General features: G+C 42.4%; 1 protein-coding gene across 3 annotated transcripts; it reads right to left on the reverse strand.

Annotated features, from left to right (window-relative positions):
* Positions 1 to 356: 356 nt before the first annotated feature.
* On the reverse strand, positions 357 to 21937 carry LOC138958520 (axin-1-like). 3 transcript variants are annotated; one of them, XM_070329705.1, is made up of 11 exons: positions 21799 to 21937; positions 13554 to 14599; positions 12489 to 12629; positions 9263 to 9368; positions 8634 to 8780; positions 7091 to 7758; positions 6418 to 6558; positions 5643 to 5861; positions 4643 to 4771; positions 4136 to 4306; positions 357 to 3722 (listed from the first exon to the last, which is right to left on the reverse strand). In XM_070329705.1, the coding sequence occupies exons 2-11, from the start codon at positions 14537 to 14539 to the stop codon at positions 3596 to 3598; spliced, it is 2835 nt and encodes a 944-aa protein (XP_070185806.1). In that variant the 5' UTR covers positions 14540 to 14599; positions 21799 to 21937; the 3' UTR covers positions 357 to 3595. The 3 variants fall into 3 exon arrangements, with proteins under 3 accessions (XP_070185806.1, XP_070185804.1, XP_070185803.1); XM_070329703.1 differs by lacking the exon at positions 21799 to 21937 and adding an exon at positions 21534 to 21786; XM_070329702.1 differs by lacking the exon at positions 21799 to 21937 and adding an exon at positions 18249 to 18392.
* Between the last annotated feature and the right edge of the window lie 2989 nt (positions 21938 to 24926).

Here is a 24926-nt window from a genome sequence, read left to right on the forward strand (position 1 = left end):
GAGACCTCGATCCCAACTGAAGTCCTCCCATGAGGCTTCCTCTAAGAATAATTGTCATGTAAGAAAGAAAATGTTTCCCAATGATTGTCTTTGATTTTGTAGTAATGCAAATTAGACAATGGTTCCGTTAAAAAAAAAAAAAAGTTGTTTGTTGTTTGTTTTTCTTGCTTTATGTTTAACCTCCCCCATCACTAAAAATCTGGATGACTTTTCAGTGTTACATCTGTGAAATGGATCATGCTTTGCCTTATAATGTTAGCATACACCACACACAAACACACACAAATCACATACACGCACACACACAACCAAAATAACTCACACACACACACACACACACATCACACAAAAACAAGTTTTCATAACTGACTAGTGACTTTTTATTTCCATGATTTGTATTTTTCAGCTGGACGTCACTCTTTTTTCAATGTAAATGGCTCTAGCAGAACAGGGGCCCTTTGCTCCCTCTCCACAGGAAAAGGGCCCCCCACCCTGTCACAACCATACCAGCATATTGATGCAACAGCACTTCTTACATCTTTAAACAACACAAGATAATGTCAACATGCACCCTTATCCCATTCTGCAATGGGCACAGTTTGCCTTACAAGTGTCAAGTTCACAGTATAAAGATATACAAATACATACAAGAGCTATTTTCTTGTCTCATTAGCATTCATCTCAGGCAACCACACACACACACACACACAAACTCACGTACACGCATACACTCACAGCGGTCATACCACAGTCATAACAAGCTCTGTCGCCCACTTAGCCACTAGCACTACCACATCCGTAGTCGTCAGTTCAGACTACAAAATCCTTTCATGCCATCAAAAGAATTGTTCTCTCTCTCTCTCTCCATATCACACAAGGCATAACAAATGTAACTGGAAATACATAATCACATACATGTATATCAGTTGTAATGATTTCTTTGCCCACTTTCACAAAGAACCACCATCATTTGCTCTCCAGTGGTTATCTCACGAGAAGAAAAATTCAGGTTTTGTCAAAGAATGTTCGACTAAATTTTGTCATGTTCTCTTTACTTTAATAAAGTATTTACTCACTGCCGAGAGAATTTCATTTTCAATCTTAGACAAACTGACTTGGTATTAGATGTTGTTTCCAGAACATGTACATGCATATGAAAAATGCAAACGACGACCAACAGGGTCAGGACAGCAGTTTACTTTGACCAAATGGTCGGTGAAATCAACATGTTTTGACAGAATGCACTCTGAATCTAACTGAAACCACATTTTGTTTCGGCGCATAAGCAAAGGTTACTATCCAAAAATGTATTTTGTTCATCTATTTTCACTAGTTACCCCAGCCAGCGGCACAGGAATACTGTTCTTGTCCTTCAATATGTTTTCATCTTTTTCTTTACTTCATCAGTGAGTTTCCAGTTTCATAACTGACCAGCCAGGGTGTGGGCGAAAGAAAGAGCATGATCTACTGTCCATACCCTGTAGCATCAGAAAGTTGCACTAAGCTTAACCCTAGCAGCAGTCCTGACGTTTGGGCTCCTTCAGATACACCACACCACCTCCAAGGACAGAGTGAAGAACATTCACAAACTCTGGTGCTTTCTTAGCCACACTGATTTATATATTTTGCAACAACCAATGCCATCTGCTCCGTGCAGAGCAATCGAGGTAGACACAGTCAATAAGGTCAGAATATACTCATTATTTCAGACCAGGGAAAAAGCATGTTCATCAACCTGCAACTGCAAGCCAAAATAAAAACAAGAAAAAGAAACTGGACCTTAGCAAGCAAATTGACTGAAAACAAAGAGAGGAATACTACAGAGTGATTCAGTCTGACCTTGGGATTCAGTTCTTTCATGCTTAGGGGAAATAGGGAGTATGCAATCAGCCACAATTTTGTTTTTGTTCAGCCTTACAAAGCAACACATTATAACAGCATTAAAAAATGGCGGAGGGGCGGGGGTGGGGGTGTATGCCCACTGAACGTGTAAATGTTTGTGATTTGTGTTACATCAGTAAACTGACCCTGAGTCAATAAAATAGTTTTGAAATATTACCATATTATGTACAGCAAGCTACACAACAAAAAATGCACCTTAAAAACTGCAAGGAAGGATGTTTGAAGCAAACTTGCCTCCCCCATGCACAACTCAACAATTACTGACAAAGGAATACTTCCCATCCCATCATGACCCATCCAACATTCCCCCATCCGATCTTATGACAACCAACAAGAGGTAAAACCCTTCTTATAATTCTAGCTGAAATTTAATGACAATGTTTAATTTCTTTTGGTTCACTTTTACAAGTCAAACTTTTCTACACCTGAACCAGAAAACAACCCAAACTTTGCGACTATTGCTTTTTCCAGTAAAATTAGTGATCAAAAACTAAGCGCATGTCACTTACCGTCTAAAACTGTCATTTCCCCTTCAAAAAAACTAACAGTAATTTCAATATTGTCTTTTCAAAAACACCAGAACTATAACAACCAGTGACATGCCCAGCAGATTAAAACATCAAAAAAGAAATGCTGGAGATAAATTACAACTGTTCACCTCTAAATTGACCAATGGTGTTTGAGGTTGAAAACTTCAGCAAACAAAAGCTACAGTTTACATATTTTGCCAAGACGAAAAATGTGGAACAGTGTATTTATGCTAAACCAAACGCACAAAAAGAAAAACAAGGCTTAAAGTCAGTCGCATGAAATAAGCAGCATGCAAGGCAGTATTTTGTTCGTTCAAGCCTCAGTATTCCATTATGCCCTATATCTGCAAGACATAGTAAAACCAGGGCGGCAAACACTCACATTCATACGCACACCACTGTATGCTTGCAGCACACACAAATACAGATTAAAATGTACATGCATGTGTGTGTGTGCACACAACCCCTGACTGTTTCACAAAATAGTTTAAAGTGTCTTTAACTTTTATATCATAGAAAGGCAGTGACTGATTTCATTATTTCTCGTTGAGGCGTCATCTCAATTCTCCTCGCCTTTTCTTCACTTCTTGAAAGGCAACTGGCCTTGAAAAGAAAAGGTCTCAATTCAGCAGGAGAACACTGCAGGCTGGGACACTCATTGCCTTACGGACTGTAACAATCCAAGTCACGCCTGCGGCAACAGAAGCTGAATAACTATGGACATCACAGGTGGAGCCATGTTCTGCCAGCCAAGTGCCACCCAATGCACTATACACCCTGTGTGCGGAATGACAGTGGTTGCTCAGATGGCCAGGACTGGACCAGCTTGCGACTTGGCTTTGGTAGCGGTAGGTGCCAACCCATTCCACAACCATCAACACCATGCACGCACTTGGCGCTGCTCAGGTGACCGAAAGCATGGCGATACAGAAAGGGTACTTCGCTGCTCCACTGTCCAATATCTCTGTGGTCAAGTGACTTGGAGCCATCTGCACTCACAAGGAGTTGAATATCTTGCATCGGACCTTTCTGCCCTGTCAAAACGACTGGCGCTCCATGACACAGACGAGAGGCTTCTTTACCAGGATCTCAGCTTATGGTTTGATTCTGGTCATTACCCCACTGTGTGACAATTCTCTCAACTATCTCCCTGATGCGTGTGTTCAGTCCACTTTCTGCAAGCGGGCCACAATCTTTCCGTCCCACATTGGCACCACAATGCTGTCGTCCTTGATTTCTTCGAAAACAGCACCCTCGCCAAACTCATCACTGTCCCTCTTGAAGAAGTACCTGTGCCAACAGAAAGAAGCCGACTTTGAAAGGGAAAGCTAGGAGGAGTAAAAATACAGACAATATTGCTCTCAGGATTTTTGCAATAAAACTTTGAACAAGAAAGAAATGCGGCAAAAGCATTATTCTACTAAGAATGTGAAGCACTGTGAACAAAAGACAAGCATGAGTCATGCTTAACCAATCTCTAAATTAAAGAAATCTTATGGTTGTCCGAGGCATTGCATACACTCCAGTTTCATGACAAATGGTGTTTTTTTCTTTTTTCACTCAGTCTTTAACATTTTTAATTGCTTTGTTTTATTCAACAAATGCTCATGAAAATCCATAAACCTTTCAAAAAAGACATTAACAATCTGGGCTGGAAATGTAATTTCAAGGCAAGAAGAGTACAATAGGGAACAGTGACTCACTTGAAAGCGCCTCTCTTGGTGTTGAGATGCCTGATTTCTCCCAGCGTGATGCTCCTGCCAGGCAGGGTGAAGCGGTAGGGGATGGGTTCCTGCTCGTAGTACATTCCTACCACCACACTGTCGCCCTGCGAGCTGCTGCCTGCCTGTCTGGAGGGGCGAGGCGTGGGGCAGCTGAAACATAAGGATGAGGATAAGAATAAGGATAAGGCATATAGTCCTGTGAGGTTACCCTCATGGAAATTGGGGCTGCTTTCTCACTGGGGAAAGCGAGCTGCCATACAGCTACCCATTTTTTTCTTTTTTTTCTGCATGCCAAGCACAGTCAATGCATACTTTGACTTGTTCTGGCTACTTTTCATGACGGAATTATCAGATTCGTGAAACTTCAGATTTATTCTTGTGAAGACATGCTTGCTTGTAAACCCACATTCGCACAACAATCACAGACACATTTCACCACATACGCTGACACAGCCACATATTGTAAGAGCACCAAACGCCACTCACTCAGGCAGGTTGGCCGAGGAATCCAGATCAGTGGGCACAGTGCGTACAGAAGGTATATGAGATGGCGGGAGCATGCCTGCACCAGGCACAACGCGGCCTTTCTCCTTAGAAGGCACACCAGCGAAAGACCTGCAGCAAAAAGGATTCAGAGGTTAAAATTACATTGCAAGTCCATAGATCTCCATAATTACAGCTATTTTGTACTAAATGCTAAAAGAAATATAACAATGGATAATGCAGTCTTCTTTCCATAAAATAAATGAATGTCTGCGATGATTCCTTTTTGTTCACTTCTATGGTGTTTTTGTTTTGTCTGGTAGCCACCAAACCGACGGTCTGTGCGACAGCAACCAAAAACTGCTATCAACCATCCACATCCAAACCCTCTCCAAGTACTATCCCATTTATCTGATCACTCACTGAACTACAACAGTTAATAGAACATATGTACTTTCTACTGGCTTTGTTCTCTCGGTTACTAAGTATGAATGTCCTCTGCATTGCCTCAGATTTGACAAGACAAATCTTTACGCATCAGCCTGAACTGGACAATTGCAGACACACCAGACTTCCAGGACGCTTACTTTGATCTTACTATACAGACACACCAGACTTCCAGGACGCTTACTTTGATCTTACTATACAGACACACCAGACTTCCAGGACGCTTACTTTGATCTTACTATACAACAGACACACCAGACTTCCAGGACGCTTACTTTGATCTTACTTTACAGACACACCAGACTTCCACGACGCTTACTTTGATCTTACTATACAGACACACCAGACTTCCAGGACGCTTACTTTGATCTTACTATACAGACACACCAGACTTCCACGACGCTTACTTTGATCTTACTATACAGACACACCAGACTTCCAGGACGCTTACTTTGATCTTACTATACAGACACACCCTCAAAACTGTCGGTACACTGACATCACTCTAAGAGTCTTACAGCACAGACAAAAAGCTTTGACTCCAGCCAATACTTACTTGGATTTGACAGGTCCGGCGGAAGCACGAGACTCCTCCAGACGCCGCTTGGCCTCCTCCAGCTGGGTGGTAGGATTGGGGGGAGTGGGGAGGGGCATGTTTGAGTCCTGGGCGAAGGGCTGGTTGGGCATGGTGCCTCCCGCCCACGCCAGCAAGCCGCTGCTGCGTTCCATGGACGCTGACCGACTAGACAAGTGGGTACCCGTTTTACTCTTAGAGCTGAAACACAACAACACCCGTTTTACTCTTAGAGCTGAAACACAACAACACCCGTTTTACTCTTAGAGCTGAAACACAACGACACCCGTTTTACTCTTAGAGCTGAAACACAACGACACCCGTTTTACTCTTAGAGCTGAAACAAAAAGAACACAAGCTGCGCATGAAAGGTGTGCTCTAAGGTGTCCTTTAGACGTGAGAATAACAAGAAAACTGACACATTTTCTTCTCTTTTCTTGGTTTTCCATTATCTGTAGCCAGACACACAGATGTTTCCATTCCGACTTAGATTCTGACTATTGAGCTCTTTGTACATATCAGACCACTCAAAAATCTAATTCTGTAATCAGAAAATGCAGTTTAATAATTACAGCCAAAACAGCAAATAAAAAAAAGATCAAAATAAAACATTGAGCACTGAAAGGAGCTTTGAAAATTACTAACTCAAAGCCAAACCCCTCATAAGATTCCAAGCTCACACTTTCTGCCATCCACGGCAGCCAAAGCAGAGGGGCAAGAGACAGGAGGAGCTGGCAGTAGCAGCACGAACACTCACCTCTGTTTATGTGCTTGTGAGGTAGCGGAGGTAGAGGGGTAGCGGTGGGAGCGTTTGGTGGAGGAGCTGCGGTCGGTGTCCACAGACCCGGACCCTGTGTCCCCTGAGATTGTCTCGCTCTGCATCATCCACTTCATCACCCTGCAAAACGATTCATCACAACATGTTACAACCACTTTCATGTCATGGTTAAGCAACAACTCACCAGTGCCGCATTTTACAACCAAATAATGGCATCGTCAGAAACAGGTCACAGCCACAGAAAATCAAGTCCTTTTTATATTCTTGCTACCTGCCTTTAGCTTCAATCTCCAGTACAAGAGTCTATTCAGGACTGGCTTTGGTATTGTGCTAATCCTTACAACATTATGATCCTTACAAGATGAACTAACATACATGTAGCCTAAGCTGACTTGTTGAACTAACTCATGCGTATCACTGGTACTCACGAGTCATATTAGTCAAGTTTCATCCCTTCCATCCCCACCAAGTGGCACCAAGCCATTCTACTCACAACACTTTCAAGGGCTTGTTTAACTTATTATTTCCAAGTCTATTTGACTATGCTGCATTTCTGTGAACACAAACTATTTTTTACCCATTCCCGACGTGTAACTGGTAACAATGTACTTGTACATCCAACACACAAACACAAATGCAAAACGGGACGTACTTGTCACTGGAAGGAGTGTTCCAGTTTGGCACAACACGCGCAGAATCTGCTTCATACACCATGCTAATTCCACTGTCAATGTTACTGCTCGCATCAGAGCTTTTACGTGGCACACCCTTCTTGGTGTTAGTCCTTCCGCGACTGTGCTCGAAACTAGTCTGATCGCGCCAGTACACACTGTTTCCTTGCTCAAGCTCCAAGCGCTGTTTGCTGGAGAGGTCACGGGAGTGGTGATGGTGATGGTGGTGGTGGATGTGGCGGTGCGTCTCTCCCCTCATCAGCAACCCCTTCTCCTCCCCCATGCCGCTGTCGAACGACTTGGACAGGGACGCGTCTTTTTTGTTGCGGTGGTGGGAGCGAGGGAAGCTGACATTGCCGACTGCCGTCGCTGCAGCTGCCGCTTCGGCGGCCACGGTGGCAGAGTGCTGCACTTGCTTGGCCTTGGGCGTCCGCAAGGTGGTGTTGATTCGGTCTGGCGACTTGGCGTGCGGGGAATGGCGACCAGGGGAGCGACTAGGTGTGTGATGGGAGCTGGACCAGATGCGAGAGCAGTGTTGGTCCAGGATACTCTCAGCAGACTCCTCGTCTGGCAGCATCTGGGGGATGAAGGCCGCCGTTGTGTTTTTGGCTGAAGACTTGTTCATTGACTCGTCCTCCACCACTTCTACCTGAAAATAAAAAGTCACAGATGAAGACAAGTGAAGACATAGCAATCCATAAATTGCACAGACGAATAATGGCAGCCAGAATAAAAAAGAAATATTAAATCATAAATTAGAAAATATCACAAGGCTTTAATCAAATTATCCTTAAATTCCCATCACCCTTTCTAATAAAGCATGGCTCTCAAAATTGTTTCCCTTAGATAACAACACTTAATAGACTTCATTTCCTTTTCTATCAGACTTTCTATCTGTGAAAATATTGGTACAAGTAAACACTGAAACTATGGTCAACTCAAGCAGCTGCGATGCATGAAAAAAAAAGTGACCTTTGACTCCCAGATACATGTAATACCAAACTTCTGGCCATGAACCCGCTCTGAAATTCTACCTCTGCGGGGCAAAGAAAAAGTATGAAACCATTTTACTTTTTATCTACCCAGTCGTATGTGGCCTTTTATTGGAAGAAAAACAAGAGTTGCCTCCCCTGGACACCGGAGAACGTTTTATGACCCTTCTGTAGTCTGCTAAGGCCAACAACAAAAATAGTCTGTTTACGGTAACATAGGCCAAAAAAATAGGGTCGGTAGGTCGGGATTTTTTTTTTCCAAACAACCATATTTTTAAGTTATTTTGCCAAAATACAAAGACTTTTTTTTATAATTTTTATTATTTTTTTCCCCCCCAAATGCCCCTAAAAAGTCTAGGGTTGCGCGAAAAAATAGGGTCGGTCGGGATACCATAGACTACTTTTTTTTTGGGGGGGGGGCCTAATTGAGCTTCAATGTTTTTTCTTGGGTCAAGAAACACACAACAACTATTACATAAGGTTGGTCAGGGAACAAAACTCTGAACTTACAACTTCTACTTGTGGAACTGACCTGATTTAAGGATCTCAGTTTCTCCTCCACCTTTGCCACTGCATGCCTCTCTTCCACCTCCTTGTCCAACTTCTCAATCAGCAGTTGGGCAAAGCGAGCAGGGTCTGTTTCTGCGATGTTACGGTCCTTGGGCGCACGCTCCGTTCGCTGTCAAACCAATCCACATGTTTTTTTACATTGCTCACCTGTGGCATCAACATTTATAGCTTTGTTAGTTCACTTTCTGTTCCCAATAAGCTGTGTGTAATGGTTTGTAAAATGTTTAAATTATTCATTAAAGCAGTTTAAATTGGCCCATTTAAGTCATTAATTCTATTAAAAACATATAGATTAAAAAAGCTGAAATTCAACTATGATCAGGACAAATAGCTCCTGCTGAAACAGTTACAGTTGTTGCCATATTTTACAACAAAAATATCTACAGCAAAGATGTTTAAAAAAACTTTAATATGAACACAAAGTGAAGACGATGAAATGCTTCACAATATGAAATTTTTAAATTCTCTATTTTTGAATTTACTATTTAGTGCAGTACATCTTTTCATTGGCATTATCTACTCCCACAAAGAACACTGAAGGTACAAGATAACAAAACAAAACACACACATACACAGAGTTGCAAGACTTACAGGAATGATTTGTGAGTGGAGACCCGTTCTATGCTCTCTGTTTTGCAGCGCGTTGGTTTTCATGGCCTTTTTATACCTCTTCCGGCTGTACGTCATGTTCCCATCCCTGCAACAAAAGTCAATATAAAGTTTCAAGTCTCAAATAAAACTCGCATGCACGCCAGTAAAACATTCCCCAAAACCTTAAAAACAGCACAATACGCACTTACTGATTTGCACCTTACAACATATATGATTCTTAAGACCAATAGAGAAAGTTAAAGCATGGTTATCACCTACATTGAACGTCTTGGGCTTCACTTACACCTTGGGCCATTAAGCAATAAAATCACAGGTACATGTAATGATCTTATTTTAGGCCACAAAAAAAAAATAGGTCTGTTTACGGTAACATAAGCCAAAAAAATAGGGTCGGTAGGTCGGGTTTTTCCCCCCCCCCCCCCCAAAAAAACCATATTTTTACATTATTTTGCAAAAAAAACAAGATTTTTTTTTATTTTCCCCAAATGCCAAAAAAAAGTCTAGGGTCGCGCGAAAAAAAATAGGGTCGGTCGGGTTACCGTAAACAGACCTATTTTTTTTTTTGCCTTACCAACAATATGTTCAGCCCTATCTTTCTACACCTGTTATGGCCTCTAACTCAGTAACTGGGTTTGTAATTCACCATCTGCATTGGGAATTGCAAAGAAAAGTAAAATTATTTAATCCTTACAACAGGGACGTCCCATTTGCGAAGATTAATTATACTCCCAAGTATTTCAGCATGGACAGATTTTGTGAAGCACTGCTTAATTTTTTTGTCTTTCTTTATTTGGTGTTTAACGTCGTTTTCAACCACGAAGGTTATATCGCAACGGGGGAAGGGGGGAGATCACAGATGGGATAGAGCCATTTTTCAATTGTTTCTTGTTCACAAAATTTGCTCCAGGGGCTTGCAACGTAGTACAATATATTACCTTACTGGGAGAACGCAAGTTTCCAGTACAAAGGACTTAACATTTCTTACATACTGCTTGACAAAAATCTTTACAAAAATTGACTATATTCTATACAAGAAACACTTAACAAGGGTAAAAGGAGAAACAGAATCCGTTAGTCGCCTCTTACGAGCATCGGGTAAATTCTTTCTCGTCCCAACCAATATGTGACTCTACATGTAAGCATAATTATTCCTTTGAGTTTGACATGAAGGGAGAACAGTATGTGTATGAATTGAGTGTTACTGCAACGAAAGTGTTACTACTAAGGGTGGGTAGGGACAGGGAAGGAGGGGAGGAGCGGCGAGACAACACTGCAAGTACTGTTGTACGGTTCAAAGTTTATTAAGACTTTTATTGAAGACACTACTGCAACAAGAGTATAGTGAAGATGCTCAATACTTGGCAAAGGCAACTGGGGTGTATTGATGTTTGACCACTAACTAAAGTAAAGCTTAGTGAAGTGTATCCAACTACGCTTCCACAGGCCAAACTACCTCGTACTGTGAAGATAGAGTGTGATGCATATGGGTGGCAGGGGGAGAAGGAACCTCCAGACACTTTTACCACACACCAATGCGAGGGTGTTTTTTTCCGCCACCCAGCACAACAGTCAAAACGCGAGGTTGAAGAAAGAAAGAAGGGGAGAGGAAAAGGCCCCCACGCCGCACGTGGAAGACTTCAGCAGACACAACTGGCACGACTCTCTGCCATCAAAGAGCCACTCCAGGTCGGAAGAGCTCGCCACTCATACTGGCACTGCCTCTCTGCCACTGACAAAGGCCGGGAAGCGGTAACACAGGCCACAAACGCGGCACACACACACACACACGCTTTGGCAGCCAGCAGGCAGCGCAGACCGGCAAAAGCAAAGCAAGTGCTCGAGCCTGGCAGATCAAAGACGGCCCGTCATTCATTAGATAAAAGCCGCACCAACATGTAAGTGCTTGATGCCTTCTATCAAGGCTGCACAAACTGCTTCATGGCGGCATTTGAAGCCCTTTGAAGTGCCTGGCCCTGATCAGCCCCAGTGCCCTTCAAAGGGGCGCTGATCAGAGGGACTGCCGGCTCATAATAGCCTGCCACAACACGACCGACCCTTTTTACAGCTGCCACAATGACGGCTCTATGACTAGCTAGCTAGCAACAACGCCTGCTCTGAAACACACACACACACACGTTCACACACACACACACACACACTTGCAGGCTACTCCACACAGACAAGCCTGCCAGACTCAAAACCTAAAGCTTGTTTGTTCTTTGAACTTCAAAGGTACAAAGCCAGATCTGAAGACTGGCCCTAAGACTGGTTTTCCTCTCTTTGAAAGTGCACAAAGACAATTTCTTACAATTGATTAATTGTTATGACTGCCTATTCAATTTCATCCTTTGTGCAACTTCAGAATGAAAGCACAGCCCAGAGCGTATGGCATTTAGGTTGAATCCGCCATGCCGACTTACAAAACACTTGTTCAACAGAACTTCTCTTTGATCAGAATAGTGTAATTTACTTCAAACAGCTTCAAATGCACACAAAGTAAGCACAGCTGATTTACATCTTATGAACAAGTCGCTTTACAAGTACTCACTAACAGACATAAAGTGGTAGAAGGAAAAGAGAAAGGTTCTCATTGACAGCTCACTTACCAGCAGTGAAAGCGATACTACATCAGAAAGGCTATCAAGGTATCTTTGCTAGGAACAACTTCGAACCCAAAAAGCAGTGGCTATAAAAAAAAAATAGGAAGGCAAAGACAGGTAAGGGGAAGTTCAAATCCCATGTTCAGACCAAAAAAACTATGATTTCTCCTGAAGGATTGGAGAACTGGCTGTTTTAATTCCTTACTGCTCGCCATGACTAGTCAACCAAGGTGTAAGGACCAGAGAAAAGTGTATGGAGGAACAGTGGACAATTTAAGGGGTGGGGCAGCCTAAAGGAAGGCAGTGTGCAAGATCAAAAGTGTGGCATCTTTTGATATAAAATATGATATAGCTTCACTAACTCCGCACTCAACCCTCACCCAAACAAACCTCTAAGCCATCACACACTTGTGCTGGTCAATTTGGCAGTTAATAGTAATAATAATACGAATAACAACCTTGAAACTCACTGTATACAGGTCTTATTTTCATTAACAAAAGGCAGTAGCCAAGGCACATACCTAGGTCATAAACATCAACAGGTAACCAGCGCAATCATACCAAAAACATAACTAAGTAAACATTCAATTCATCAAACTACTTACACACTACTTGTGTCCGTTAGAGAAACTGTGTCGTCAGTGAGAGCATCACTTGATAAGCTTTGCAGCTCACTGTCCTGAGCAGACACAGGGGCATACGAAATGTGGGCTGGGTACGATGACTGACCTCTGGAAGTGTAGAACCTGCAACACGAACAACTACATAGTACAATTCACAAAATGGGTTTCTAAAATCTATACCTACTTTAAAACAATCCTACACAATAAAGGAACTAAATTCCTCATGGGAAACATGAACCTCCACTCCTAAACTCTTCCTTCTCTATCCCTCTGCAAATTAGCTAATGGTTGGTTTGAGCTTCTTTTTTTCTCTTTTTTTTTTGGGGGGGCAGGGGGGGGCGGGGACGGGAGGGGGAAGCAAGTGAGTCTAAGCCTGTGATCATGTACATCAGAAGTTTTGATGCACTGGTCGACCTAGTCAGAACAGAAACATTCAACAAAACTTTCCAACACCAGTGAAGCCTGATGAAGATCAAGGCTTTTCATTTCATTGTGAATGAAGCATGTCACTATGATATTGCACTGGTTTGACCTCTTTGCAGTACTAAGTAGAATGTCTGAAGGGGTATTTAAGTTTAACCCAAATAATCATCAAGAGAAAATGTAAAACATCAAAGGCTTTCATAATACAGCTAACAGGACACTTTTGTCATTCACCAAGGTTGTACAGTACACTGAATTACTCACACTAGTTATCAAACAAGGCCAATCATACGAGGATAGTAAACACAACCCTTTATTGTCCTAGTTCAAACAAACCGCATATTTTACTATCAACCGCACACGAAGCAATGTTTAAAACAATTAGCTAAATTGGGACACTGCTGATTATGCTCTACTGTCTTAACTAGTCTTTTCTAATTACTGTTGTCTTCTGCAGATCTGTACAACTTTAAATGTGACTTGAGGCTCACAGAAAATGCATACATATACATACGTAATATCTAACTAAACAAAACAAAAACTTGTCACAAATGTCCATTGCAAAATGTTTGTGGAACTTTGATAAAGATTTTCACACCCTAGACAAAATAGCAAAATACCTACCCCATGACGGCCTCTGAGCGCTTGGAGGAGAGAAAGTCACTGCGTGGCCCACTGGGTGTCTTACTGGCACTGAGACTGAGAGATACTCCGACACTGGAAGTAAACTCCTCAGAAGCGAGCTCCTTGTCCTCGTGAAGCACAGGGAGTAATCCAGATTGGGACACCGGCCTGGCAGAGTTCGACCCACTAGAATGACTCGACTTGGGTGATTCTGCATAATTGTTAACATATTGCACATAAAGGTCAGATTTGATGAAGGCCGGGTAGGACACATCCCGAAGGTGGCTGTCGACCTCTTTCTGGGCTTCATCAAAGACACACTGATTTAATTTCACCTTCTGGCCGAGCCTGTCTACAATCTCCTTCTTGGTATCCTTGGAGATGCACTTCACTTTATCAAAACGAACGTAGGTTTTGAAAATCACTTTAACGATGTTGGACACATCGCCAGTGTCTGCTTTTCTCTTCAGACCCTGACAAGCAAACCAGAACTGGAGCTCATCGGACCCGCCTTGCTCCAGCTCCAGATACTCCTTGAACAGAGATACTCCTTCGCTGTCCTCCAGCAAGTAGTTCAAGTTCTCTGCCCACTTCAAGTGTGGCGGGGTGCCGCTCTCGGCGTAAGGCGGAGAGTTGGCAGCACTCCCTTCAGGTTCAAACCCCAGAGGCGCTTCCACATCCTCGCCATCAAATCCAGGAGGAAGGGTGGTGATGGTGCAGTCCCCTTTCTCCAGGTTGGACTTGCGAGGTGTGGCGGCAGGCGAGTGGCTCACTTCACCCTTGTTGGACGTCGCACTTTTCGACGAGGAGTGGGATTTGTTACTCCGATGTGACCCGCTACTGCGGGTGGACATGCCCCCATTGGACTGCAGCTCATTTTCCTCCCCCAGCACTGGTGGACGCACTGATGTCTCTGGCGGAAGCGATGTTTCTGTGAAATTGTTTCCCCCCGAATCATTTAGAAATTCGAAAACCTTGGACGTCATTTTCTGGGTTGCTCCATGGTACGCTCATTGTTGCCGAGCCATCGCCTGCTGCTTCTTGGCCTGTAAAACACAGAGAAATAAAATTATACTTCAAAACAAGTTCCAAATCATGAAGCAGCATTATTACTGACACCATCCGATTGGCTCTCAGTTCCACAGAAAACAAACAACCCCTTGGTTATTAGGCCAAGAAAAAAAATTGTCTGTTTCTGGTCACCCGACCGACCCTAAATTTCGGCCCCGACCCTAAACTTTTTTTTTCCAAACTCAAAAATGTTTTGGTTTTTTTGGTGGTAAGGCCTAAAAAAAAAATAGGTGTGGTTACGGTAACCCGACCTACCCTATTTTTAAGGGCCGACCCTATAACTTTTTATTACATTTGTCACAAAAAAAAAAAAAAAAAAACAGTGCAGAAAACGCAATGAAAGCGAAAGCGCTCGAGTCGCACACTTATTTCCCTGTCAAGTAGGTTTAATTTGTACACATTAGAAAAAAAAGTTTAAAAAAATAAAAAATGATTGCCTACCTTCCTACCCTATTTTTTTTTGGCTATGTTACCTTAACCACACCTAATTTTTTTTTTGGCCTAAAGGACAGGGTGAGAAAATGAACAACAAAAACGTGTGAAAACGAAAGTCCGCTGACGATTTGTAAATGTGTTGAGTGTCTTGTCTCTATGTATAGTGAATCCAGTCTCTTTGCGCGATTTTTAAAGTTAGTTTTATTGGTCTACATTTGGGGTAAAAAAAATAAAAATAAAAAATAAAAAAAATCCCGACCTACCGACCCTATTTTTTTTAGCCATGTTACCAGAAACAGACAAATTTTTTGTTTTGGCCTTAACATTCTAGTCTCCTCCTTTATCTGAAATTCCTTTTATGTTGTGACATTTGATTTACAGGAAACCAAACAGGCCAGGAAATAAACTGCAACTGTCAAATTTTCACTGACTGGTGTAACTGTAATTATAACTTATAAGACATCAGGAAATGATACATTTTGGTGTATGCTTCCAGAACTGATCTGAAGCAGCTTCAACTTATTACACATGCTCAAACTAAAAGAGCTTTCCCCAAAGGAAGCTCTTTGCTCACACTAGACCCAAAAAATATCCCTGCAGGTGCAAACACAACCCCATAGCCCGAAACTGACAAATGCGCAAGGCACAATTCATTCATGTCACACAACCATGGAACTATCTCTTTTACTTTATCATCCAACCAAACAGAAGCTTTACTCTAGTTTCTGCGACAGCCTCTACCACAGCGTGGAAAACCCGGAGAAATCATTCAAATGTCAGCTACAGTTTATAAGCCCCATCAAAGGTTCAATCGGCTATGAATACAGGGAGGTGACACACAGAAAATAGTTGGCCACTGGGGAAACGCTTGATCCTTTTAATGATAAATAATACATTAGCAAGTCTCTTTTAAGCCATTCATTCCGTATGACAACACTCATACAACTTTCTGAGTTCAAAGCCAGCGCCTCTCCATTAAAGCCCCAAACCTTTCTACTTCATTTAAAAAGACGATATTTCCTGGCGTGTACATGAGCAACTGGCCATGCAATGCTTTGATCTTGGGGAAGCAGCCTAACAGCAAATTGAAATGGCTTAGAGATATTTGAAACATCAAAGCAGAGCCAAATCAAAGAGGCCAGCCATGAAAATCCCAGCTACAAACACATGTTTTCAGCACTATCCGGCTTTCTACCTGTACAAACGCCAACCCATCTAAAGGGACCTGAACTCCCTGACCCGGCCACAAAGGGGAGATGACTTGAGACTGGCTACAGCAGGGAGGGGCGCTGGGGGAGGGGGTGGAAAGGAAAGAACAGTTGTGACTCCCTCCATCAGAAGAAACCAGTTCAAACATGGGCGAGCAGTAGGCCTGGATTTCCTGTGCTCACTTCAAACAGACACACTGCTCAGACTGCTATCTGCTTGTTTGAGCTCCAAGCTTTCTTCCATCCCTTCCTCCCTAGGGGGAGATCCCCCTTGGAAAGGCCATCATAAACCAAGCAAATAGTTCTTTAAAGTCAAAGTCACAGCAGCTGTGTAACATGCATACAAGTACGTGCATACATGTTTCCAGCATCCACCACTGTCTTCCCTCCCTCAACTCATAACAGCTAAACTAAGGGGACAAAATTAATTAGTTGAAATGTAAAGCAAAACATGCACATGTGAACAAAAGCATCAAATTTGCTCCTACACAGAGAGGGAACTAATTCATTTTGCTTTAAATTTAAATCAAGTGCATACATAACAAATTTCTTAATTGAGCATTCAGCACATCTTCGCAATTGATCACACATTCAGCTGTTCACTACCATCTGTTCAGTGTGATCAAATGTGCATACAGCGCACAGATGAAATATAACGTGTGGTGGTGGTTGTCAGGATTTTCTTGCAATAGGCCATGATAATAATACAAAAACATTTTTTAAAACGTGGTGTGTACTTGCAACATAATCAAGTTGTTGGTTTAATAAGGCCTAAAAAAAAAATAGGTGTGGTTACGGTAACCCGACCTACCCTATTTTTAGGGGCCGATCCTATAACTTTTTATTACATTTGTCAAAATAAAAAAATAAAAAATAAAAAACGAGTGCAATAAAACCAAATGAAAGCGAAAGCGCCCGAGTCGCACACTTATTTCCCTGTCAAGTAGGTTTAATTTGTACACATTAGAAAAAAAAGTTAAAAAAAAAAGTGATTGCCTACCTACCTACCCTATTTTTTTTGGCTATGTTACCGTAACCACACCTATTTTTTTTTTTGGCCTAAGTGTGACGTGCAATCTGCCATACAAAACACAATTGATATTTTGCGCATAACACCACAACTTCTTAGATCTACGGTATAACTGCAAACATAAAAGGATAAAAGTCCGTTTTCCTTCTTTCTTTTATGTGTTGAGATCCCTTACCAGATTTTTTTTAAGGTTACCTACAATCCTAGTCATGTCTGTGTGCCTGGCATAACTTACCATGACTTGCTAACCAGCAGGCTTTTGTGATTAATATTTCAATGCTGATGTATCTATGATCACGAAAGCAAGACAAAACAGCACATGTTCAAATTAAACTGCGTACAAACAGAGTCGTGTGGTTTGTTTTTCTTTCTTTCTTTCTTGGTGCGAAAAGGGACAATATTCTGGACATCAACCCCACCATTCTATATCTAGCCTCACAATCCCTTGCTTCTGCCACCATTTTATTCTCTTTAAAATAAAACAGACATTACAGAATTTAGGAATAACACACCAGAATACTATTTCAAGCACCCCAGAACTAAAAAGATTCCCGATCTTGCAGGTTTCGGCATCCAAGATGGCCTCTGACCCTCGTACCACCTCTAAATCAAAAAGAGCTGCTAGCGAATTGTGGCGACTAGTTTGTCCGGCCAAATGGAAGCGCATGCGTTTCAGTTTCTAACAACTACTTTAAAACAAAATTCCCCGTTTTCGTGAAGAACAAAGGCAGTGCTTCGTTAACATCAGTAGAAAATTGTGTCAGACCATTCGCGAACAAGCCTGGTAGAGCGCATGAAAGGGCTCTCGCATCGCGACCGCGAGACAAGCCTACGATCAACCATGCATGAAGGTATTCTAACATCAAATTCCTGGTTAGTTCAGAGAAAATATGCTGATAACAACAAAAATGCCACTTCTAAAGCGCGCCCAAAATCGAGCGAAAAGCATACCTTGGGCGAAAAGGGGCCCGAGCTACTCTTTCAAGTCGAAGAAAGGTACTCCACGAGAAATCGGGGCTCGGGCAGAGCTGCCGCCATTACAGACACTCGGCATAGGTGGCGCTCGCTTCAAGCACAGCACACACTAAAAACACTTTCGTGGTCCAAGCATCTCTCTGAAAAGGGGTCGTGGAGAAAGCGAGGGTAGGGGTGCGGGAGACAGCATGTCTTCCATATTATTTCCCTATGCCTTATACCTCCTCACGGAAATCTGAACTTGACTTAAAGTCCTGTAAATCAAAATTAGAGGAATGAACCCTTGATGATGTTCCCCCCTTTCTTTCCTGTGTATAGTGGATAGATTAATCCGTGTCTTGTGTCTTGGCTAGACGCATGGGCGGTGAAGGGGGTGGTCCGTCACTTTTGGAAGATATATATATCTATATCTATATATATGTTTCTGTACACCATAAACAACAAAACACGAGGCTAAAAAAACTGGCAACACACCATATCCACTGGAGCTGTGAAGAATCTAAAGTATTTTGAAACAAGTGGCTCTGCCTCCTCTTTATTCTGTCAATTGTGACTACTGCCTACAGTCACACAATCATCAGAACAGACAATACAGTAGCACCCCCCTCCCCTCCCTTTTAAGACCTCCCAAAACCTAAGAAAATCAGAGGGGTAAAACATTGACTGGGGAAAAAATTACAAAGGTTAGGAACAGAAAATCTTAGAAGGCAGTGTCTTAAAAAAGATGTAGACTTAAATGGTAGAGGGAGGGGGGGTGGATGAGAGATCTTTAAAAGGGGGTTCCCACTGTATTCATTTCAGTCTTTAAAACACAGACTGGCTGTCAATGAATTATCACTGATTAGTCAACTATCTGTGAAAAGAACTGAAGGTAAAGTCAGGAATCAAAAGCATGGTGGGTTTTTTTTAACACTAACAGTAGCAACCCGCCCCCCCCCCCCCCTCCTCCCTTTTAAGACCTCCCAAAACCTGAGAAAATAAGAGGGGTAAAATTGACTTGGGAAAAAATTACAAAGGTTAGGAACAGAAAATCTTAGAAGGCAGTGTTTAAAAAAAAATGTAGACTTAAATGGTGGGAGGGGGGGGGGGGAGAGATCACTATGTTGTCAACTGGCCAAACCTTGCAAAGACAATCTTCAACAGAATGGTTCAAAGGTGTGTTCAACTTCATTCACAGTATGTATCCAGTAAGACATTCCTGTGTTATCAGGGTCACCAATTCAACCCCCAGTAGTCCTTTACACAGCGCACTACGGAAACATGAGGGTAAAGGGCTAACACAGACTTTTGAGGCTGCCTCTACTAATCATGTTCATCTATGCTGTCTGAAGCCTCGAGTAAAATCTTCTGATGCTCAAGGGTGTTTTGCCTTTAGCACTTTCTGTCTAGAAGTTTTATTAGTGGCAAGAAAACAGACCTTTTCATGAGAGCAATAAAATGAAACTATCTGAACATGGCTAAGCTGGCAGTGAAGGAATTTGCAGCACATCAATGATCAAAGACTGGAGTGCTATTACTTTTAAAAGTTGTTGTTTTTTCAAGTCAACTCTTAGTCTTACCATTACATCTGCCAACATTCATCTCTAGAAATAAAGTGGAACTGTCAATCTTTAAAATTTATGTGAAAAAAGTATTCCAAGTTAACAAAATGTCTGCTTTACCCAAAACATCTCCTGACAATAAAATGAAATGACAAACATTAACACAGCAACCAAACTAAATAATAACAATAGAGTACCACAATCAGATAAATCAAATGCCAGATGTGCAGGCTATGCCAGCTTTAAAGTCCTGCGCAGATTCCGCTTCAAAACAAAGGCCCAAGAACCACACTTCCGCATCTCCGATATCTGGCCACTGCTGATCACCGAGTAACAAACTTACAATCAAACTTACAATCGTGCAATGCTGCAGCGACTCCTTATAACATGACAAAAGTTTCCTTCTAAACCCCACCTCCGCGAACCCAGAGATTCTATTGGCTGTGTCAACTTTAGCCATGATATCAAAGAATGAACTAATCCAATAAGAATCATCAGTAAAGAAGAGTCAAACAAAACAGCAAAGACTTGTGCATTTTACAGCTAATCAACAAGCCTTTAGCAATGCACCAGCGGCAAGATTACACAGGCATTTGAACATAACGTCTACCGATGTTTGAAGTCATGGTTCTTTCGAGCATCGATGAGCAGGACAAGTCACTCGTTTGTGTATTTAAACAGTAACAGAAAACACCCGTCACCATATGATTTTTTTCACCAGGATTTATGCCACCTGCTTGCTAACTGAATGAGTTTCACAGCATTTTCATGCTATGTAAGTGGGTAATCGATATATACACCACAAAACTCAGTTAAAATAATCATGACCATATCTTCATGCGGCGGCAACAGCATATGTGCACCTGTAGTAGCATTCACTACGTTACAATGCTCTGAGCCTCCTTTGAAGCTTCAGCTACACTAACAGTATCAGTTTACATTACTTTTTATTTTATTTATTAAGGAGATTTCTATAGCGCATAACTAAAAGCACTATTTGATCTGGCAGGTGGGTGTAAATGTTGTTTGTCTGAAATGTATGTGACAATCAAGTCTATGTCACAGAAGCCTTACAGCCCACCACCCAAATGAGATGTGCACACTGTTTTGATCATACATGTATGTGACACGGTGCCAAATTACACTATCGAACATTTAAATACTTCAAAAAGAAAACACCTTCAATAATAGATTCATACAAATCAACACTGTACTAAACTACTATGATTATGAAATACGTCCCACATACAACCATGCATAGTTGTTGTGTTAATCAATTCCCGGATAATCAAGAATGAAGAGCATTCTTGAACAGATGAACATTCATGATTTAAATAAATGACACACTGTGCATAAACTGAGTCAAGCAAGCATCACAGACACATGTATGTATGTACACACACACACACACCAGCACAAACATGCTCTTGTAGTTTACCATTACATACCATCATCTGAACTAATTCAGTTACAGCAACTTTCTTATCATCTATTCTATGAGTATGAGAGTAAATAACCAAATCATCACAAATAAAGGCACAGAGAGAGAAGAAAAAACCCATTAATGAGCATCAGCACGAGGGGATATTGTCTGTCACACTTAACTCTAAAGAATGGTGACCGTCTTAACAAATTCCTTGGAAACTTCTAAAACTCTCCACAAGCGCTTCTATCAATCAAACAATCCAGAGAGGATCACAAAGATATGTCCGTGGCCTACCTGGCACAAGGTATGTACAGAATCCACACTGCTCTCTCCGACAGGTCAGTCAGTCAGTGACTAGGCTAGCGTGTTCCTTCAGAGACCGACTCACTCGGTCTTGTGTGTTGTGATAGTAGCGGACTGACGCTTGCCCCGATGGCACAGGTCGGGTTCAGGTTTTCGGCCAAGAACACACGCACGCACACACTTTCCCCCTTCGCTTCACGACTACACAGTAAGCACTGCGGTAAAACACACATCAACCAGCATACATGACGCTTACCTTCTTTTTTGAAAATGGCGTCGAGGAATATCCAGATGTTGCGCTACCATCAACAAAAATCTTTGTCCATGTAAAAGCTATGAAAAGTTTGAATCCTAAAGATCAAAGACACATCCCCGCCGCCGACAATCCCCGACCCCGTGACGTCACGCCCTTAGAAGCACCGCACCAATCAACGAGAAGATAAAATCAACATTGAGAAAAATGTGCTGGGCGAGTCTATCAATGGAAGGGGTGAAGGTTGGCTATTCGTACAGCATAATCGTTGTTTTATCGTCCATTCGCCATACCATTGAGTAGCTTACGATATTGAAATCATTTAAAACTTATAGCTTGATTTTTGAGAGATGTTGAGTCTTTTCCAAAAAGCATGGTAGCATCGTGGTTCAGTCTAAACAACTGACCACCCCTTTCGGCCGACTTCACATTTGTGACTTCCTACGGTGGGGAGGGGTTGGGAGAGAATGGAAGCTTTCAGATGCACGGATGTTTACTTTTCTAATTTCACTTTGATACATCGGTCAGTTCAAAAAGTTGTCAAAGGAACTTTGTAGGGAATTGGTCATATGTGAGTTAAACCGAAATGTCTCCTGTTGGAATCGATAACTTTGGGAGATCTGGAAGGCGATCACGAAGCATGGCAGATAATAAGCTTGGCCTTATAAATTACACATGTTTGCTGGAGCTTGGCTTTGAAGTGTGGCCAGCGTGGGGCCGTGCGCTGTAAATCAGGGACGCCGCTAAGCTTTTCTTTGCCCGGCTTCACAAGTGGAGTTCGGCTGCTTAAAAATGTACTTGGCCAAATCCACTTTCTTGCCCTCGTCGTCTTTCAAATAAGTTCTTTTACAGGCCTAGCCAACTATCCCGGAGGCAGCCTTTTTTCGGCAGAGAGGTTCCGCAATACGCACATTTTGAGTACACGTGTGTGTGTGCCACCCGGCTGCCACACATATGTGCCAAAAAATTGTTTCGTGTTCTTGACAATTTTAGTTCGGGCCGGCGAGACTAGCGGTAATAAAATTTACAAAGGAACCGCCAGCGCTTTGATTAAGGCAGGCCGAGGGATAAAAACTTAGACGCTAAGTCGGGGAGAGAGGGGGTGGGTGTACGTTGGCTGAGTGCCTCCACAGGAAAGGCTTTTCTGATAGTTTGCCTGTGAGAGATAAATACACTGTAATATGACAGCGAGACTCATAAATGAATAAAACTTAGGTGTTAAAAACCCTTGACTAAAACCTAAACGAAGACGATCTAAGGTGGAAAATATCTTTCCCCCACTGCCTCAGTTTCTTTCATCTGTCCGCTATGGTCCGTCCAGCTGTTGGCAGTTTTCGCAGCAGCACGACTCACAAAGACAAGGCGTTGTAATTAGCAGGTCGAGCGGCTCGGGCTTTCAGCGCCGACTTCAAAGAGCTCGTGCCGCCCCCATTGTGGCAGTCGCTCCGCCACGGGGCCTCCTCTCTTTTTTCTCAGTCACTTTGCGCGTGACGGCGCCGCCTTTGATGTGGGCAAGGTGCGAATGGCACAGCTGTAGGGGCCGGGTGACAGGAGATACACGCGCTTTGTAGTCCCTCCACTCACCACCCGACTGGCTCTCTCACAACCACGGGACGCTGCGGCAGCTGCTCAGTCTTTCTTCCGTGCAGTTTGTAAATCTACACGAGTAGTAGAACGGTAGTGACAGACAGAAGAACACAAGTGTGTGTGTGAGGTGGAGGGGGAGGGGGGTTAGTGGTGGAAAGACTGAAATTATATATTCGTGGCTGCCATCATGGCAAGCCGAAAGTCCTGATGTGATTCTTGACCTCAGTTTGCATCCAGAGAAATGATACTCGGTCGTTGTCAAAGCGAGCACAGCCCTGATAGGTGATCTATTTTAAAATTATAGGGAGGGGGGAGGGGGAGGAGGTTCGTTCATGCCATCATATAGCAAGCTTCCTGAAGCGTGATATTGTGTTTCTTTTTAAATGTGTTGTTTTTTGTTGTTTTTGTTTTATTTCTTTGACATTTAGTTTAGTTTTGACCAATAAATGTTCTCAGATAGACTGGGAATCGAGACGAAGGTGATGACCATGTATGTGTGTGTATGTAAAAGACTAAGAATAAGAATACTTTATTATCTCATAGAGAAATTCAGGCGTGGTACATAACAATAATACAAACAGGACATTGTTTTTACATAAGACATATAGCACTATATAACAGGGCATGTATGCATGTGTGTGTGTGTGTGGAGCGATTGGCAAAACAAATAATGGACAGATCTTCATGAAACTTGTCACACAAATTATACCAGACTAGAGGAATACCCGGCTTCGCCGGGGTGAATCGCGAGACAGAGACAGACAGCGTGGCGGTTCATCACAATCACCTCTGCAGGCGAAGTCCTGTCAAACGGGATTGAGAATTTTAGAGCTTATTTCTTAGCCCTATATTATCTGCTGTGGCTTCTCAAATGCCAGAACATACAGACAGACAAAAGCCGCTAGACCCCATCACAAACAGAACTCTATAATACATAGGTTTTTGCCTACACACACACACAAACACACACACACACAGAGAAGCCGTATATATATATGCATATCTGTATCTATAAATATATAGAGATAGGTGAGAGTGTATTTTTCGCGTGGCTATAAATTGATTCGACCTTTTCACTTTGACAGTAAGAACAACTTACGGGTGCAAGGGAAGCGTTCTGGACAGCGCAGTGACATTCTAAAAATAGTCACTCTCAGAAACGGGAATTTGGGGTGAACGGCGCGACAGAGACAGACAGCGTGGCGGTTCACCACAATCACCTTTGAAAGGCGAAGTCCTGTCAAACGGGATTGAGAATTTTAGAGCTTATTTCTTAGCCCTATATTATCTGCTGTGGCTTCTCACATGCCAGAACATGCAGACAGACAAAAGCCGCTAGACCCCATCACAAACAGAACTCTATAATACATAGGTTTTTGCCTACACACACACACAAACACACACACACACAGAGAAGCCGTATATATATATGCATATCTGTATCTATAAATATATAGAGATAGGTGAGAGTGTATTTTTCGCGTGGCTATAAATTGATTCGACCTTTTCACTTTGACAGTAAGAACAACTTACGGGTGCAAGGG

Source organism: Littorina saxatilis, linkage group LG2, assembly GCF_037325665.1.
Source record: "Littorina saxatilis isolate snail1 linkage group LG2, US_GU_Lsax_2.0, whole genome shotgun sequence".
In the NCBI taxonomy this organism is placed as follows: Eukaryota; Metazoa; Mollusca; class Gastropoda; order Littorinimorpha; family Littorinidae; genus Littorina; species Littorina saxatilis.

Bases quoted from the DNA above. Each gene is read 5' to 3' on its own strand.
- LOC138958520 (XM_070329705.1), bottom strand. From the start codon at position 14,539: ATGACGTCCAAGGTTTTCGAATTTCTAAATGATTCGGGGGGAAACAAT. The intron at 12,630-13,553 runs GTAGGTATTTTG...TTCGTGTTGCAG, and splicing joins CGCTCAGAGGCCGTCATGGG to GTTCTACACTTCCAGAGGTC. The intron at 6,559-7,090 runs GTACGTCCCGTT...ATCGTTTTGCAG, and splicing joins AACACTCCTTCCAGTGACAA to GGTGATGAAGTGGATGATGC.